General features: G+C 37.0%; 1 protein-coding gene across 1 annotated transcript in view; it reads right to left on the bottom strand.

The window, feature by feature from the left end:
* The window catches only part of EPHA6 (EPH receptor A6), a gene marked incomplete at its 5' end in the record, with an annotated part of 346,119 nt that overhangs the window by 171,403 nt on the left and 155,440 nt on the right, over positions 1-19,276 (bottom strand). Inside the window, 2 exons of the mRNA XM_079308574.1 lie at positions 5,200-5,535; positions 12,343-12,498. Coding sequence (XP_079164700.1) covers positions 5,200-5,535; positions 12,343-12,498 — 492 coding nt within the window. The remainder of the gene's footprint in view (positions 1-5,199; positions 5,536-12,342; positions 12,499-19,276) is intronic.

The following is a 19,276-nucleotide window of genomic DNA, read 5'->3' as shown; positions in this document are numbered from 1 at the left end:
TCTTGACTTTAAACTCACAAATTATAATCCTGTCTGTAGAGATTTGAGACCCAGGGAAAAGAAAGGGAAGCTGACTTTTGATTAGGGTCAAAGTTGGATGCTTTGGGAATCAATTTAGAATGAGTGAGCAGGGAATTCCTCTGCCACCCTGGTGAGGATCCTGAAACTCTACTGTCACCAGCCAGAAGGATTAATGTTGATAAACTGTCCTGGTAGTGTTACTGAGATACAGAATGTCAGCCAGATGAGGCTCTTAACCCCTTAATCTATCTTTATTGTGATTATAATTCTTCTTGCCTTTAATTCATGGTGATACAGTTGTGTTTATTCCTGGAAGAGACACTGAAATCCTTCCAGGTATTCATCAGTTCCCACAGCAATGAGTGATAAGAGGTTGCTCTTTCTGCAGTCTCCACTGAATTATAAATGTCTGAGGAGTCACCTGTACTAGAAACAGACCTTAACTTATTTAGAAGGAATTAAACACTTCCAAACACTGGCAAGATTTTACTATCAGATTAGGAAACATCACCTTGGATGTATCTGGCAATGCATTGAGGGAAATGCAATGAACTGAGGAAAAGACAAACTCGTGTTTTCTTTCCCCAAACCAAATACTCCCCTACCCTGTAAATTGTTTTTAGTCCTCACTGATCTTAAACTACAGGACAAAAGAAAGATTTGTTAGAAAATTTTAGAACAATCTAAATCATGTAAAATAAGATGTATTAGACAACAGAATCCTGATAGATTTGCACTTTTGAAGTCTGACTGAAACTCTCAGCTGTCAACACTGGACTGACACAGAAAAATGGGAGAGGTGTTCAATACAGTGAGAGGGTGAAGCCTCTTGTGCCTCAGATTCTGGCAGCTGGTAGCAGGTGTTTGATGTCACAGAGACCAGAGGCACCCACAAATTGCAGAACTGAGCAAGGAGACTTTCCAAGAGGCAGTGGCAGAAGGAGGATTTCTCCACTTTCCACCACTCAGAATATGTCTCATACTCTCACTCCTTGTAGTGTAATGTTGAAACCTCCTCTGTTCTAAAGGAATAAAATGTATGGATGCACAGTGAGTGAATGCATACATGGACTGTTATTTGGAAATAGCAACTACTGTTTTAAGTTCTATTTTGCTTAATTATTCATTATTTACTGCTTTAATTATGCATGAAAAGTCTGAAGTACTTCTGAATTTTCTTTAGGCAATGCAGACACTATGGCATGCTAAGAAAGTAATATATTGAGATGTCTCTTTCTTCCATTAGTCATAAGAGAAACATAAATTACAATTCAGCATATAATTCCCTGCTTCTTCACACAATGATTTAAAGTTGATTGAGCACAATTACTTTGTACTCAGCATATTTACTGCTGTATAAAACTTTCTCTCTCTCATAAAGAAAAGGCATCCAGGCACTTTTTTGAACAATAGCATTGTAAAACATTTTTTGATGAGGCTTTTTGTGAAAACATGTTTTATTTTTCAGTTGTTTACAAATCACTTCAGCAGTGATTTGGGAAAGAGCTTTAATATGTGCTAACGTTCCTCCTTGAGCAGGAACTTTGCTTAAGTGCTTTTCTGAGCAGAATCGTGTTTGTGTGTCCATTTATCTGAGTTCAAAGTAGGGATTTATTCTCTTTTGAGACAAAGGGTAGCACATAGATCACTTCCCTCATCTCTCCATCTGCAACATTTGTACTTCTCAGCAGCCTGTCCCATCCTTGTTTGCCACACTGTTTGGACAAGACACAGCACATGATTTGACAGTACAAGACCATGAATATATATATTTTCTTGGCTAACCAGCCAACAGGCAGGCTGAGTGGTCAGTCAGCTGGTGTTTAACACAAAAAGCAATCCTCACATAGCTGAACTTTGCTATTCAACCTGCAGGCCAAACCAGGGGCTGGGTGACTCTGAAGGGTCATTCTTGACAATTCTGTTGAATCTTTTTCACTGTTACCAAACTCACTTTGGCTTACAGGTTCACATTTCTTTATGGTGCCTGACAGACAATGTGGCCACAGAAATTTTGTTTCCTTATGATGCCAAGGGTAAAAAACCAAACCCATGGATGTCAAACTTTGAGTCTTTGTATAAAATGAAAGGAAAAGGTGATCAATATTACCAAGTGAATTTTACAAGACTTACTTGTATTATTATCAATAATTTTTTTTAGTATTTGATCAGGTCTGGTAATGCTTTAGACATCAGATTCCAGAGAGGTTTGAGGGATGCAGTTTGCAAAGCCTTTTTAAAGTGTTACTTTCCTTCAGTCTGCTCTTTGCCACTGTTAAAGCTGAGTACCACACTTAATCTTGTTGATACTTGTGACTGCATGAGGAGGCAGTTAAGATTTTAATATTAGTTGTGGTAGGGCTCTGTGCATAAAAATCAGCTTTAATCACTTTTGAATTAGTTCACTTCTCCTGTCAGCAAATATTCCCCCTCTTTGATGCTCTCAGACTACTCTCTTCACTAATGTGGAACAGTATAATTCTTCTGTTTCTGTGAATGCCCACAGAACTCTTCACTGAATTACTTTATTCAGCAAAATGCCAACATTAGCATTGTTCTCCAAAAAGAGAGAAAAGAAAACTCCCTGAAGAACAAGCTAATAATTTTGCATGTTTAATGATGAATCTGTTAATTTCACACAAACCATCCAAAAGGAAAGGCCACTAGAGGGAAGTAAATCCAATATGCTCAAAGAAAATAAAATGCCAGCTACTCTAAATTATTGGAGCTAACAGAATAGTCTGGATTTACATCAGCAGAAAATTTTGGTCCTTATTAATATTCTTAACAAAGACATGACAACTGAATAAAACAATTTATATATCTATAAAGAGGTTTTGCACTTCATGCAATGTGCATACCAAAAACAGTATGTAGGAAAAGATTGCATATAAAAAGGTAGTATGAACATGGGATAAATATGTTGTGTGGGTATAATTTACTGAACACCTGTATCTTTTACATTAGACACACATCAAATGCCAAAAAAAAAAAAAAAAAAAAAAAAGAAAAAATATTTAAACCAGTATCTTTTGACTTCTGGTAAAGTGGTCCTTGTAAAAATGAATATATTTCTGATTTGTTTTCATGTCATATGTTTGTTTAATCTTGGATCATTGTTTTCCATGAATATGTGCACAAACCTTCAGCATCATGCAATAACGACTGTCCATTTCACCAGAATTAAGATTATAAGGAAAGACTGCCAACAGTGTGTTTATAATAAAATGTCTGCAATGTTTCAAAGCTTTAGCTCTATAGCTTACTTTTCTGAGGTTGCATATCCTAGCTTTTTCCATATCCCTTTTTATTTATGACTAAAGGTAACTCAAAAAGATGTTCACTTTTCTCTCCATACTTTCCATCAACAAAAACTCCATGAATTTTCTTCCACATTTCATGCACCACTGCATTTTTTTCTTGTCCTTTTAAATATATAGTCACCATGCTTATAGTTTTATACAACTACACAGCCTATAAACTTACAAAAATGGTTTTATCTTCATAACTACATTTTATAGATGACTACATTTCATTTATTACAGTGCTTTCTCATGCAAAGCTGTCTTTTTATATCCAGATAAATTGACAGATATTCTGAAAATCTGGTCTTAAATCCTCTGAAGCCTTTCCAGTAGCATTTTGAGTAATGTAAGAATTATTAAAGGGAATGCAAACAGTCTAGAGTTTACTGTCAATGTGTCAAAAACTACCAAAACATTGGTCTTTTCCCTGTTTTGAGTAAACTGCTGAGAAAATCTATATCCTTAAACCAGGGACAGACAACATCAAAAGACATTATTTTTTAAAAGCCTACCACTTAAATGCATATCCCAAGCTGTGTTCACACAGCTGTTACCAACTTTAAAAATGAACTGTATTCCAGGTGACCTCCACCTGGGCAAGCTTGGTGACTGCATTTGATACCAGGGAGCAAAACATCCAAAAGGAAATTTACACAGGGAAAGTTTCTGGAACCTCACTTTCTCCCTTTAGTGAGAAAAGAAAAGAGAGATGCAGGTTTTCAAAATGATACATTGCCTCAGTGCTTCAGGCATTTCTGAGTGTAAGGTCTATATATCATTAGGCATCTTATGTAATTAGCTCTTCTGTTACCATCACGGACAGTGAGTGAGTGGGTTTTGTGTTTTTCCAAATCAATTTTCATGAATATTATTAGTATTGCCATCACTGCCATTATTATCACCATCATCACAGCAAGCTGTTCATTTCTGTATGCCCAAAGGCAAACGAGTCATTACTTACTCATCAACAAAACTACTCGTCCCAGATACAAAGGTAAGCAGATTTTTGCTAGGCTGATCAGTGAAAAAACTCAGGGTCTTCCCTACAAGTGGAACATAACAGGATCCTTCTGAACATTAGCACTTTCACTAAGCAGAAACGTATCATCAAATGTGTTCTGCTCCAAACAGTAGTTCAGCCAGCTCAGTTCCTGTTCTACACTAAACACTGCAGCAATGTCAGTGCACAGCAGGTGAAAAACATTTCTGGAACAAATGTCAGCAAGGGATAATTCTGAAATAACCTTCTTGACTAGAGTTACACAAGCCAGAAGAGATCATTGCTATATGGATTGCATTGTTGCTAAACTAAGATGCTGTTTCCAGTATTTCTAAAGGAGAAAAAGTTGCAGAAATAAACAAAAAATACAGAGTTCTGTGAGAAACATGGAAACTGAAAAAGATTCACCTTGGACATGAATTCAGACTGAAATGGTGGCAAAAAAAAGCTCAAAATAATAACGCAAAGTTTACAATTAAAGGAATATAAATTAATCTCTTAGGATAGCTCAGCTGAGAAATTGGCTTATACACATGCAGAAGTATCTTACAGCGAGACATGCAGAATTAGTGTTTTGAAACAGATACCAAGGAAAGGGAGATCACTTTCACTCTGCCTTTGAAGTGTGGAGTTGTAAAGAACAACCTGTGGTGTGAAATTGCCAAAGCACCAGCCGGACTCTGGTGCTGATGAAACAGACACAGCTGCTCTGATGGCTAAAGCTAGCACTCGATTTTGAACAGAAAGACGCGGGTTTGTATCCTGTGTAACGGGGTCGAGAGCAACGGGTTCATCACGAAAGACCCTTAAAACCCATCCCCAACAAAGCAACCCCCCCCCAGCGCCAGACACACGGCGACGCCTATCACTCACCATCTTGATCAGTGGTGACGGTGATGGCTGTGAACTGCTTGGGGGAGAAGCTGAGCTCGGAGACGCCGTTGGTGGCCTGGATCTCGAAGGTGTAGTTGGCGTGCGCCACGAAGTCGAGCACGGTGACGGAGGCGTTGGTGAGGCCGCTGTGGCGCGGCACGAAGCGCAGGCCGCCGCCGCACAGCTCGCAGCGCGCCGCGCCCGCGCCGCAGCGCTTGCACACCACGCTGTAGGTCAGGTCCTTCCTGCCGCCCGTGTCGCTCGGGGGGCTCCACTCCAGCAGCAGCGCCGTCTCGTTGAGGTTGAACACCACGTTCCTCGGGGCTGAGGGGGGCCCTGAGTAAAAATGGAGGGGGAAGGTTGGTAAGCCAGCCAGACGAGGTTATGTGCTTTGGAGAAATGAGAGTTCAATGACAGATTTGATACAAAAATTAAAAGTTGTCTGTTGCTGTTTAAGGACACAGTAACATGGTACTGTCTTGCATGGTGCAAGAAAGAGCAATTTATTGAAGGAAGCCATTCCCTTAAATAAGACACTTTGTGCATAACAAAATACAGACAGTTCATTGATCAGAGAAGGAAACACCTCTTGTCCCAGGCTTCTCACAGGTGTTTATCTTTTGTTACAATTCTTTCTCTCATGTTTACAGTAGAGAAAGAAGCTCTAGATTGGGAAAAATCCCAGCCGAGCCTGAGAAAGCCAGACTGGAAAAACCCTTTAACACTCTTCCTGGGCCTGTAATGGCCACAGTTATCTACATACAAAAAAAGCAGGAACAATAAATCGGTGACATCATAAAAAGCTGAATAATCAAAATAACTTAGAATCAATTCAGAAATAATTTAAGGCAACATAAAAATGACTTAGGAATGTCGAACATAGACTAGATAACACACATTTTCAACAAATGCCTCTTGATGCTGTGGGATACTGAAGCAGAGCTCTAACCACAAAGTTTATATCCTTATTTTATGTCTAGTAATGTAGGATTTTTCTGAGACTTAAAATCTTTGACATTTTGTAAGAGACAAATTGAGTAATAAATAAATAACAGCTTTGGAATAACGACAAGAGGTAAAATTGTTTGTATTAGTTCTACACTGCCAGATATTTCTTTCTATCCTTCACTGCTTATCCCCAGGGATTTCTTTGCTGCTGTTCATTAGCAGGGTTAGGCTGCAACAGGCCAAGACTATTAGGCATAAAACACTTTACAAGTTTTCTTTTTTTTCTACCTGGCATCTCCTCAGCATCAGGATAAGAGCAAAGACATAGATTTTTCAACATAAAGGTCTAAAAGGATGATCAGGAGGCAGGAGAAGAAGCATTTCTTTAAGGCTGTGAGGAGGAATGCAAAGCAGGCAGATTGTGGGGGAGCTCTCCCCAAAAAGCAGCTGCAGAACTGGCTGTGCACTGCCAATTCCCCACTCACTGCACAACAGTCATGGAATGCCCAACAGGTTATTGTGTAGGATCACAGGGAAATCATCTGAGGCTTTACACATGCATATAAAAATAAATATATAGAGTGATCTAGTGACTGCCCTCTGTACTGAGCACTGCTGAGGCACCTCAAGTCCTCAGATTAGAATAAGCTAAAAACAGCACACATTACTTTAGCTTCAGTTCTTATTATTTATGTTCAGAAGACAGGAATAATTGTATTTCCTCTAAAACCATGCTGTGAGAATTAAATAATGACTGGGTCTTAAGAAATTCCCACTGTTAAAACCATAGAGGAGTTTTAGGAATATGGAGGATGAGCCACAATTGCCTTTCCATATGTGCAATAACTTGAAGTAGATGAGTAATCCCCTTGAAATAATTGGTAATATTCACACACTTAAAACTAAGCAGCTGTGTAATTGCTTGAAGGATTGGAGTCAATGTTTTAAAACTGGCTTAAATTTAATCCTACATAAACTATAGATATTATGACAACAGGTCATCACAGCTCAAGCTTTTTTGATATTATTTCATCAATTTTGGCAGGCCCAAACAGGAATTAATATGAATCTGGGAAAAAGGAGAGTTTTGTCTGGCTTTTTGGATTTTAATTTCTGTCAGATTTTCTTTGTAGTAAATGGAACGGCATCTATAAAAGAACCAATACAGTAAATAAAATACTCCTTTGAAAATTATTTATTTTTCATTTGTACTAGAGAGTGAAGGTTCTTAGAGTCATGATTTGTGACTTATTTCTCAATTGTAAGGGAAAACACATATTACTGTGCATTCACATTTCAGTGAAAAGGAAAACTACCAATTATGTTAGAGGTGTCTTAAGGTATATGACTGTCCTCTTGCAAATGCAGGAAAAGCCCTAAAACACACTTCATACTCAAGGCCCCTCATGCCAATTTGCATGAGGATTAAATAGCTTTTTAATTGCTGTTAAATTATGCCAGTTAAACTGTGATTTCATGCAAATATTAAGCTGTAATGACATGCAGTGAATCATTTACTAAGATTTAGAACTTGGAACAAAGAGAGACAATTAATTGTAATCCTCAGATTCAGCTAAATTATGTGTCACTGGGCTTTTATAAATGCGGCCTGATTGCTTTGTTATCATTTATAAATTATACAAAGATTATTTGGCACATTGGAAAAAGCTGGCAGCAATAGCCCTTCTTCAGACATCTGTATGCAAAGCTCTCGAGGTTTGCCTTTATATTGATTTTTAAGAAAAAGAAGTATAGTGGTGCAAATAAGGGATTCTTTCCTCACAGCAAAATTTGTGACTCTGAATTTTATGCAAAAGAATAAAATACAGTTCAGATGGATGGGCATTACAAAAACATGCAGCTCTTCTGCTGAGATGGAACTCAGCCAGAGCATGAGTAATATCTTTTGCTTAATTTACAAATTACAATGAGGAAGTATTTTGACACTTTCTGTGGAGGAGACTGGCATAGATGCCTTATGGTTAAGGTCTGCTCTGAGAGAACAGAGCTGAGTTTGTGCCTCATGCACTCATTTGCACTTCTTGTTTTATGTATTCTCATCCTCTCTGAAGGCAAAATGCATTTTCCTGTGTATGGAAGGAAGAGGAGCAAACCCAGCACTGCAGAACTCTGGTGAGGGCAATGCAGTATTTTACACACTTGAGAGTGAAGACTGTCTGGGGAAAAAATTGGTTGCTTTTTAAGTAAGAACTGTTCATTATATACTATTGGATTCTAAGAATTTTATGTCATTTGCCTGCTGAAGTTACAGGAGAAGGGCAAAGATTAACCATCACCTTAGGACACTCAGAATCAGCATCTGGCTGTGCCCCTTGAGTTGATAATTACATTTTGATATCTATATATGTACCATAGATAAATAGTGTCACTTGATGTAGAATTACATTTTTCCCTTTCCACTTATTCTTCTCCTGTGAGACAGGCAGGAAGTGACTGTGAACCAATATCCCAAATCTGAGCATAATGTTAAATTGCAAAAAAGTGTATAGATATAAATATATGTATAGACACACACATATATATATGTACATTTAAAAATAGAGGCAGTAAAGACTTCAAGTGTGTTGCCTGATTATGCTGCTGAAATTCAGTTGATTCTTGAAAAGAGAGTATACACTTTGTGGCAGAGGTTATTGAACATAGTATAAGTTAGGTTCAAATTGTTTAAGCACAACATTAAAAGAGAGGCATTCAGACAACTGAGACAACCAATATAAGCCTGCCTGACCTTGAAAAGATGGATCAATTCATCCAATTACTTTATAGGGGGAAATGTTAGATTTTATGTACAGAGTAATCAGACAGGGGATTAGATATGATGCTATTTGTTGCTCACTGTGTATGCAGAGAGATCACTGATAGAGTACTTGCATATGGCAAAGGAATACAATAAGAAGGAAGAGTAGCAGTTAGAGATTGATAAGAAATGTAAGTCAAATGAAAAGAGCCTAGGAGAAGGAGATTAACAATATATTCTAATGTAATTTTCATTTCTCTTATTGAAATTAGATTTCTATTACGCTGTTCCACAAAGTGAACACTCATCTCTATGAAATGCAGCTACATAAAGCAAAAATGGGAACTGTACAATTTTGTAAAAGCATATAGTACTTTCACAGATTTAATCAAAGTGGATTTAAGGCTCATCTTAAAAAGTGGATGCCTGTCTTAAATCCAAGTGAGGTTTTTTTCCATAATGCTGCATATGCAGGTTTCTCAGTACTGAGGAAGAGTTCTGGAGTGAGGAATAGTGCCTCACCCTATACAAGAATGAAATGATATAACAAAATCTTAGGCACATTGCCTTGCAGGGCATGGGGAAGCAAATAAAATGGGCATCAATAAAGTCAGTCAAAATGAATGAACATGAAGACATTTGTATGGGGAATCCACTGTTCATTCTGTGTTTCATTTAAGAATATCTCTCCTTTCAAAGGTCCAAGAAAATTTTCTAAGTCGTATCTCATATGTCAAGATATACACCTGAAAAAGAATATGGAAAATGTAGATCTTTCCCAAAATGTGGTTATGTAAAAATGGCATTTCATTTCTGCACAGCGTTTTCTGTCTATTTAGTCAAAATTCCTCATTTTCTTAAAACTTTTCAACTCCTTTTATTAGAATAAAACATCACTTTTTGGAAGGAACGATCCAAGTTCCACTCATATCTGTACCTTTGTTTATTAAATTTAAATTAGCCACATCTGCACAGATCCACCAAAAGCAGCATGGTTGTATTTATGACAGAAACATAACTTTAATAACTGAGAGACTAATTTGAAAGCAGTGGGACTAAAGATAGCACTTAGGGAATAATTTGGCCTGAAGACTGTTCATTACTGCTGATGTGCAAGATAAGAACACAGTCTGCCTGTCAAAAGCTTCAGTGTCATTTGCAGAGCTGACAATTAGTGAAATAATCATCATTGTGGGTGCAAGATGAATACATCTGCTGTGACAATCAATGCAGCACTGATACCTTGCAGCCTAGGCTGAGTGGGAGACAATGCATGGTGGCACTGAACCAAGAAACCAGAACGTGCTTCACTGTCTATTTCTTCCTTCTCCCAAGTTGTGATATCCTGCTGTGGTTGATTTTTTGTTGTCTTGAATCACTCAGTAACTCTGACTGATATTCTCAGTAGCAATGTGGAGGCCTGGCACCAAGTTTTTGCTGACAGTTTTCAGCCAAAGCAGCTCTCTGCACTCATACTTGTTGAGAAATCAGCAGAGGGTTGAAGTAACTGCACTCTGATGCCACAGGGCTCTCATGCTCCTCCCTACCTTATCCACATATCAGGTTATCAGGGCTTGAAATTGTGCCCTGAAAGATAATTATGGAATCACAATGCCATGTATGAGTAATTTTTTCAAAGAACTCTCTCTCAGCTTTGAAAAATCAATGACTTATAAATAATATGGAGCTACCTCTGCATAATGTATGAGTGAAACCCTCTTCCCAAGCATGAAAGTGTCAAGAACATCTGGGATGTGTTGGTTGTGGGTGTAAGTTTTTAATGGCCTGTGCTTGAGGCATTGATTTGAGTGGAATTATTTGTAATCATAATTTTCCTGTGGGAAGCCTAAAGGACACTGTCTGTTCCCTCACATACTTCATGAAAAATGCCAAGCCCATGAGCTCCACTCCAGAGTGAGCTGGGACTCTCTGAACCCTGAGCCCCTGAGGTATCCAGAGGTTGGGACCTACCTTCTTCTCTAAAAAACATCTGTAAGATTACACAATTTTCTGCCTTGGGTCTCAGGAGCACCATTTTTAGAGACCATCACCCTCATGAAGTGGATGGACAATGTCTGGGTTTCAGTAATAACCTCAGTGCCTATGAATTTGTAAATCAGTTTTAAACTATCAGGTCTATTCCAAATTTGTCCAGTCCAGTGTCATTGGAAAAACCAGCATGAGCAGATGAAGTAGCTCAGTTTAGTCAGCTCATTTATTTTTATGTGATGCTGCATAAAACATCCCAAAACACAGCTATGCACTGATAGTTACTGCAACAGCACTTTGTCTTTAGGGCTTTATCTCTTGAAAATTTTGTATACTTAATCTGTCAAAATACTTCATGAATTTAATATTTTAGTTTTTTTAGAATTCTTTTAACTGTGGCAGAAAAATTACCAAGTTAAAATCCACCACCAAAAGAATTAATAGTGTTATACCAAAATCAGGGTGTCTTAGAGGATTCTGCAAAGTCTTTAATCACCTTTATTAAATGGGTTTAATAGCCTATTAAAATATAGTATTTCACACACAGTTTTTCAGATACTGCTGTTTGTTCCAGTTTTGAGATTAAACAGATATAGTTGCTTTATAATCAATAAATTAATCCCAGTGAGTACTGAACCATGAATGAAAATCTATTAGAAATATTTTATTAAGTGGTAAGAAAACTTACACTATATATTTCTAGACATAAGCTTATTGATCAAAGTAATAAAAATCTCTTCTCATAATTTCTGCCCCCAGATTACTAGACATCAGGTTTGTCTTAGGGACAAATTTAGGTTAGTAAAAAAAAAAAAAAAAAAAAAAAAATCACAGAATTATGCATTCTAAGATTCTACCAAAAAAAATCTAATGAATTTTCATTATCACAGGTTGCATGAGAGTGAATAACTGTTAAAAGAAGGTGATGAGAGGTTTTAATTGTATCTCATTCTTACTGGATATATTTTTTTTTTAATTATTTTCTTGTCTTTTTTAAATTGTTTAGTTTTTATTTGATTGACTGGGGATTATATTTGTAATATACTTTTCATTTAAATCTGAGAAGACAGCAGAGCATGTAATATCAAGTTTTTTTCTTTACATGAGTCCAGATTTTTGAAAGTTTTTGCACCTGCAAATTTTCAAGTATCTAAGATGCACATGACTGGCAGTGAAAACACCACATTGTTATCTATATGGCAATGATTACACTTCCTCCTACTATATCTCAGAATTACAAGTTCAAAAGTCACCAAACTAAGAAACATGGGTTTAAGGTTATCTAAACACTAAGCAGAAATAGGATGCTCAAATTTTGATTTTAAAAAATCTCTTTTGATTAACACGTGAATTCTTCACAAATTCATAGGTTTTGTGGGTTTTTTTTTAATACAAAAGCAAATAAATGAGGCAGCAGAATTGTAGATATTGATAATGATCAGACTTACGGGTACATGCCATAGTTGGTGGGTCCTTCTCAGCTCTGAAATAACCTTTTTCACACTGACAGACAGAAGTTGCTTCTGTGTGAGTCAAACTGTGTGGAGGGCACTTGGAGCACTTCACATTTCCAGCAAATGCTTTATAGAATCCAGGCCTGCAAGCTGCAAAGTAAGAAGATAAGTTTCATTAATAGAAGAAGATTTTGGTCATAAATAAAATCTGTTCCAAGCAGTAATAGTGCTGCTTGTTTCCAATCTAGATATAGATGTTTCAATGATACAATTCTTGACACTTTTTTTTTTTAGGTTTATGGACTTAGAAGAACAAATAGAATCCTTTCTTTGTATATAATGGGGAATTGGTAAGAAAGATAACTTCCCAATTTTTAGTTAGTCCACAGTGCTGCTTGAAATTGTCTCTAAACAACTTCCCTCCTATCACTAAATACTATCTGTTTTATGTACATGTATTAATCAAAAAGAGTGAGATAACTTCTTATCTGCCAGAGCTGTTTATATGGCTTGACTATTGAAGTAATGGAAAAATTGCAATAGCTAATATATTTACCCCCACAACTCCTTGATGAGACAGGGATGACATCCCCAAATATTTCTGGCTGGGTCTGACTTCCTAGAGCACCCCAAGAAACCACTGAGAGCAGGGAAACCCTCAGCTGGTCCCTGTGGGCACGAGGGGCTGGAGGATGAGGAAGGGATGGAGGAAGGGATGGAGGAAGGGATGGAGGAAGGGATGGAGGAAGGGATGGAGGAAGGGATGGAGGACGGGATGGAGGAAGGGATGGAGGAAGGGATGGAGGAAGGAGATGCTGACACCCTCCAGCACAAACCTGAGGCTATCCTGACTGGGTTAGGAAACAACCTGGGCAGCAGCCAGCTTTGGGATAGGGAATGTTGGGATGCTCAGAGCTCATCACTTCCCCATTTCCTTGGAATTGGAGTCCCTGCTGCTCTTAACCACAGCACAAGGTCACAAGCCTTTTTTTTTGCTGGCCTTTAAAGCAGAAACAAGCCATTAAAATATTTTTTTTCCCAGATCTGTCAGGCATGCATTCCAAGATAATATTTTAAAATCATCCTCAGACTTCATCACACACATTTAAACAGAAATTTCTTTGTTTTCCTGCCAGCTACCACATGCCAGCATGTGCTGCAGCTACTGTCTTCTGGCTTCCCTATATGAAAACATTAAAAATGAAAGAGCAACTCAGACATGTACAGATTTTACAGGCTCCTTTTCCTCCTGACTTCTCCAGTGGTATAATGGAAATATTCCAGCACTATGAATATAATTTTGAGGTTCCACGTGGCATTTTCTCACTTTAACATATTCAAGACTATTTTCTTTACAATGCTACAGGAAATAGGCAGTATTTCCTTTTTTTGTAATACATAGACTATACAAAGATACAAAAATATTTAAAATTAGGTGTTTTTAAAGAGTACCTCAAAGTATGCATTTAATGGATTCAGTATCAGTTCATACTAATTGAGGTATCAAAAAGTTTCACTTATAGATAACATATACATTATCAGTTTTTCTTCTGATTCTGAAGGCTTTTCTTGATATAAAAGCAGTTTCAGTAGTAGCTGAATGAAAAGGAGTGAGATGACACTGAGAAAGATAACACTTGATTGCCTCTCAGAACCCAAGAGCCAATTTTTCAAATGCAATTTCAAGAGCTTAATTTTGACCCAGCAATTTCAGCAGTTCTCCTCCCAGTGTGTTGTTCTGACTTTGCTGAATAGACATTAGGGAGGTATCCTGCCCTGCTGCCACTGACAGGGAATAAAAAAAAAGAGGATTTCTGGTGTTAGAGATAAAAGGGGTGGGAACAGCAGGGATCTTCCCCTTGAAAGTAGGCTACTGGTTTGATTCAATTGTGATTATAGTGAGTGGCAATTTTGCACTGATTGGAAAGGCAGCAGGTCTGGTGCAGGGAAGAAGGCAGCACTGTAAATACAGGCTGTAAGCTCTGACTCCTCTTAGCTTTGCTGGAAGAAGAGAAGAGGTAAGGCAAATCCAGGAGTCCTGATAAATATTAAATTATTGCATTATTTCATATGTGACATTTGTGACTTAAGAGCTGACAATTCCAGATTACAGATTCATTCAGAGAAAAATGAGTGCTCTTTAAAATCCTTCCTACTTCTGAAATTCATGTCAGTCAGTCCTGAAATCATTCCTTCTTCCCTTCTGTCCCCCAAACAACAAATAACTTTTGATCAAAATAAACACAGCATTCTCTTTCAAGAGAAGTATTTCATCTAAAATTCAATAACTTCACTATTTCAAAACAGGACTCAAGGAGAAGAGTAATTTCTAATTAAAACAAAAAGCAAATGTTTTATTCTGAAATGGTAGTTTCCATTGTATTTAAGGTAATTATGTTTTTGACATCATAAGTCTTTTAAAAAAAAGCACATACATACTCATGGAAAAGGTGGAGGACAAAAATAAATGGATTAAGGTAGATAATTTTACTTTTTTTTTAAGTCAACTCAAGTACATCTATCCCTTAAGCCAAGTGTGCATCAAATTCTGTGGCTGAGAAACTACAGGGATATAGTGAAACTTTTCAACTGAGAGGTTTACCTACTCCTCACCCAAATGCAGAATTTCACAATCATGATTATTGATATTTCCAAATAAAAACAGCAAGATAACATAACATAAGGTGAAAGCCCCAAAATGATCACAAGCTTGTGAAAACTCATCCCTTTGGATAACTCAGAGCTGACTGCCAGCATTCATGGTGAAAGAAAATAAACTGTTACTGTGTCAGAGTTATGGAATATGCAGCCTGAGTCTGAAATGCAGCTCTTCAGCTGCTCTAAATATCTAAGCTTAGACTCTGATAACAATTATGGTGTTTCAGTGGCAAATTAACCAAAATAATTGCTAAATTTACAATTTTCCACAGAAAATCTACAAACGGTTTCTAATGATGACTACTCAAAAAAAAAAAAAAAAAAAAAAACAACAACAAAAAAAAAAAAAACCCAAACAAAACCCAAAGTTTTTATCTGTGTTACCATAGAGTATTTTTTCTATCTTCCAAATCACTGGGTGCTATCTTGTTTCCCCTAATGTTCTCTACCAGAAGTGACTTGGTGAGTTACTGATTATAGGAACTGTGTGAAATTTTACTTTTATAAAGCCTGGGGAAAGACAGTATATTGTCTTAAAGGTTCAGTAATTAGCAGGGTATCTGAATGAACAATTCAAATCACTACAGGTTTCTCCTATTAAATATGAGTGACTAGGCAGAGAAACACTGATATATTAATTGGTTTCATAAAAGATAGCACATCTATGAATGTGCTCTGCTGTAGCTTCACCAGGATTTGGAAGGAACAGCATCTTCAAGGGTTTTTTTGGTTGCTCAATGCACTAAAGAAGAGTTCCATCACTCCAAAACACAGCCCTGGGCTCTTTTGTGTAAGAGTCTTTCCTGCTGGAGGCTCTTACAGCCATTAAGTTCTCCCCCAGCCTCAGGGGTGCACAACATGTGGATACAAAGCCCAGAAAATGCAAACACAGTGCTCATCTGACTGGTATAAAACCTTGTTTCTTTAAAAATAAAAAGCAGCATTTTCACTGCTCTGTGGGAGCACATCATTGTCCAACTTTCCAGTTTTCAGTTGTTTCTGTTTCATAACATCTGAATTGATCACTACAGTGTTAGCTGAAGTGAGATGAGTCCAGAGGAAACTTAGCAACAACCTGTGGGTATGTCTGACACTGTTGGTCTGTGGGTGGGGAGGCATTTGTCATGAAAATGGATTTTTTTATAGCTTGCTGAGAGCTCATCAATCAAATTAAATCAAAGAAGACTCTGCTGTCATTTACAATGAATGGCAACTATCAGTAGCTGTGGAAGAGGAGTTTTAATCTTTCTGAATCACACATTTTGTTATGCATTTCCACCTCATATATTTTTTAACCTTGCTTACTGGATCCCACTAATTCCCTGTGAGACTGGCATCTTTCATATTTGTTCTATTGTGAATGATTTAAATTTTAAAATCCTCTTATCCCTCTGCTATCTGATCACTTATAAAAAGAGCAACCCAATAAGGTTTGTTCCATTCCACCACTGTGCATAAAGAAGGAACTGTGATATTACTTGAACCAATTTAAATTTTAGTAGAAATGTCTAGAAAAGATAGAAAAGAACATGGAAAAAAAAAAGACTGCAATGAAATTTGGATGCTCTATATTGAAAAAGGAAGAATACAATCACAAAATCAAGATTAGGATATTACAAAAGTAGGACAATAAAGCTATGAGGACAACCTTTGATGATGAGTACTATCTGGTTAAATAATCTGATCTTTCTCATGTGATTCTTGTTTTATTCAGGTCATGAATGGACTGTGAGGGGGATTCACTTTGCTCATGGCCAAACTGATAGTGAAACTGTGCAGCATGAGTTGCTAGAAACCTGAGGAAGAATCCAGTGGAGGAAGGTCAGTCAAAGATTATAAATTATCAAACATGCTAGTTAGTTCAAACTACAAAAATAAAAGACTCCATGGTATAGAGAAAGCAAAGCCCTGGTTTGATTTAGTTCCTACAGAGAGTAAGGAGGGGACAGGACAGGTAATGACAGAATGACCCAACTTTGGGGGGACAATAGACTGATTTCCCTTTTTTGTTTGCAATAAATTTGATGAGTAATAGTGCTGTAGTCTGCACTTAAATGCATCTGTGTTCATATGCTGCAGCCAATCTCTTCTCTTGACAATATCTCTGCTAATATTTCTCATATTTCTATTCCTAGATTTGGAGAACTGATGGGAGCATGACTCAAACCCTTGACTCTAGAGAGGCGCAAGGCAGGGGAGACAAAAGGAGGGAGGTATAAGGCTGCTTCTTCCAATATCATTACATAATGATGATAGGTAAATGAAATTAAATGTTCTTCCTCTTTCAGCTCTTTTTTCTTTTTTTTTTTTTTTTCCACAGTGACTCTTCTGTCATTTCCACATTGCAATATTCTATGGATGTTTTTTATGAAAATTATTAGAAGAAATGACGAAGGAGATAATTGCCATCTATCAACAGTATTTTCAATTCACATCAGTGCAGTTTTTCTCTGTATAAATCACTAGTTTCAATACAATAACTTGAACAATTATTCAGGTCACATAGAATGTTTTAAAAGAATCTGAGGTTTATAAAAAAATACATACAGACAAGATATTAATTTTATCACTGCCTGTCATACTAGATACAATCCAAAAGCTCATTAAAGAGCTGGGGGTGTGCTACACAGCCCAGGTGAATCCTCTTCTGCACAGATTCAAAAATCAACCAACCAACCAAAAACCCCCAAAAAACTAAACAAAACAAAAATGAGCATCCTAAACACTGATCTAGAATTTAAGATTATGATTCTAAATTCATAGGTATTACTCAAATAGAGAGATGGAAAATGTTTTCAATCCTGATAAAACTATTTTTCACTTAATTCTTAGAATTAGGTAAATTATATTTTTCCTTACTAATACAGTAAATAAAATTTACCCCTATAACAGGTAGATGGCATGTAAAGGTGTTGCACTGAATACAGAATTAGTGATCCAATGAATACAATAAATCAATACAAAATTAGCAAAATAAACAGCTGAAAAGAGCTTCATTTCATTGATATATCAAGCACTGAAATCCAGATAAAGACAATATCTATTAAAAACTCCTGTTCCTAACACAGGCTACACAGCTGCAAAGAGGGGCTGTGCCCTTTTCAAATTTCCCTTTAAAAATGTTTTATAAACTATACTTATGAGTCAAAAGAGATTTTTTTTTTAAAGAAAAACTTGCAATATTGCAGCCTACAGCAATTTTGTGTGTTTTTAGTTCAGATACTCCTTCCTAAATTCTCACAGAAGTGCCAAGTGACAAAAATGGCTGCAAGACTGAGGTAATTTATCAGTGATGGAAGAAGAGAGACAAAACCAACAGGATGCACCTGGATCCCTGAAGTCAAATAAATTGGTTGAGGTGGGAACTACAAATAATCAAATGCACTGCTCCACATCCAAATTAGTTTTATTTCTGTTGATATTTCATGGATAGACCCCATAGAAAAATCACAATTAAACAGATTCCATAAACTTTTAAAGGTGACAGTAAAAATACTGTTTTCTACACTGCAGTATTTTTAAAGGAGCATCAATCACTGTGTTTTAGAAAGAGGAATCAGTCGGGCTAATTAGGGCACACAATAGAAATGGTAATCAAGGAACATGACAGCAGAGAAAAAGAGGGGAAGTAATTTCCTGCAATGTATCAGTGCATACTCCTGGGATCAAGAAGGAAAAGAATGGAAGGAAAATGCCATTAGAGCTGCAAGCAGCCATCTCCAGCATCTCCAGCAATCACCTTTAAACAGAGAAGGAGAAATGTAACCCTGAGAACACTTCAGGGCAATGCAGAACATGCTCACTGAGTTCTCAAATCTGTCCATAGTAGCTGTGAAAACTCTTCATTATAAAGTATTATATCAGTAATGCTTTATTTCATTATTCTTTTTCACTATTTAATCATGGTTCCATCGTTGAAATTAGCTAGAAGGACTTTTGGGGGGAAGGGATAAGACAGGAGTGTGATAAGTTTCTCAACACTGTAGTGGGTGCAGCAACAAGAAATATCATTTATTGTAACTACAGAAGGAACCTGTGTCTGCTGGAATTTCTCTGTATTGTTTAAAGAGGAATTAGTGTCCAGCTTTTCTTTTCACAGGACAGCTGACAACTAACTAACACTGCAAACAGGCATTAGACATACCAAAGATTTCTTTCTACAAGAGGAAAAAATGGTCTGAATAGATCAGATCCATTTTGTGCCTAATTCCTTTGCACATTATCTATCTCCTGGTGATACCTCTTGGTGAGAAAATCTCCTCAGAATCAT

Source organism: Erithacus rubecula (assembly GCF_903797595.1).
Source record: "Erithacus rubecula genome assembly, chromosome: 1".
In the NCBI taxonomy this organism is placed as follows: Eukaryota; Metazoa; Chordata; class Aves; order Passeriformes; family Muscicapidae; genus Erithacus; species Erithacus rubecula.
The sequence above is the reverse complement of the archived record's forward strand: the minus strand, read 5'-3'. Positions and strand labels throughout refer to the sequence as shown.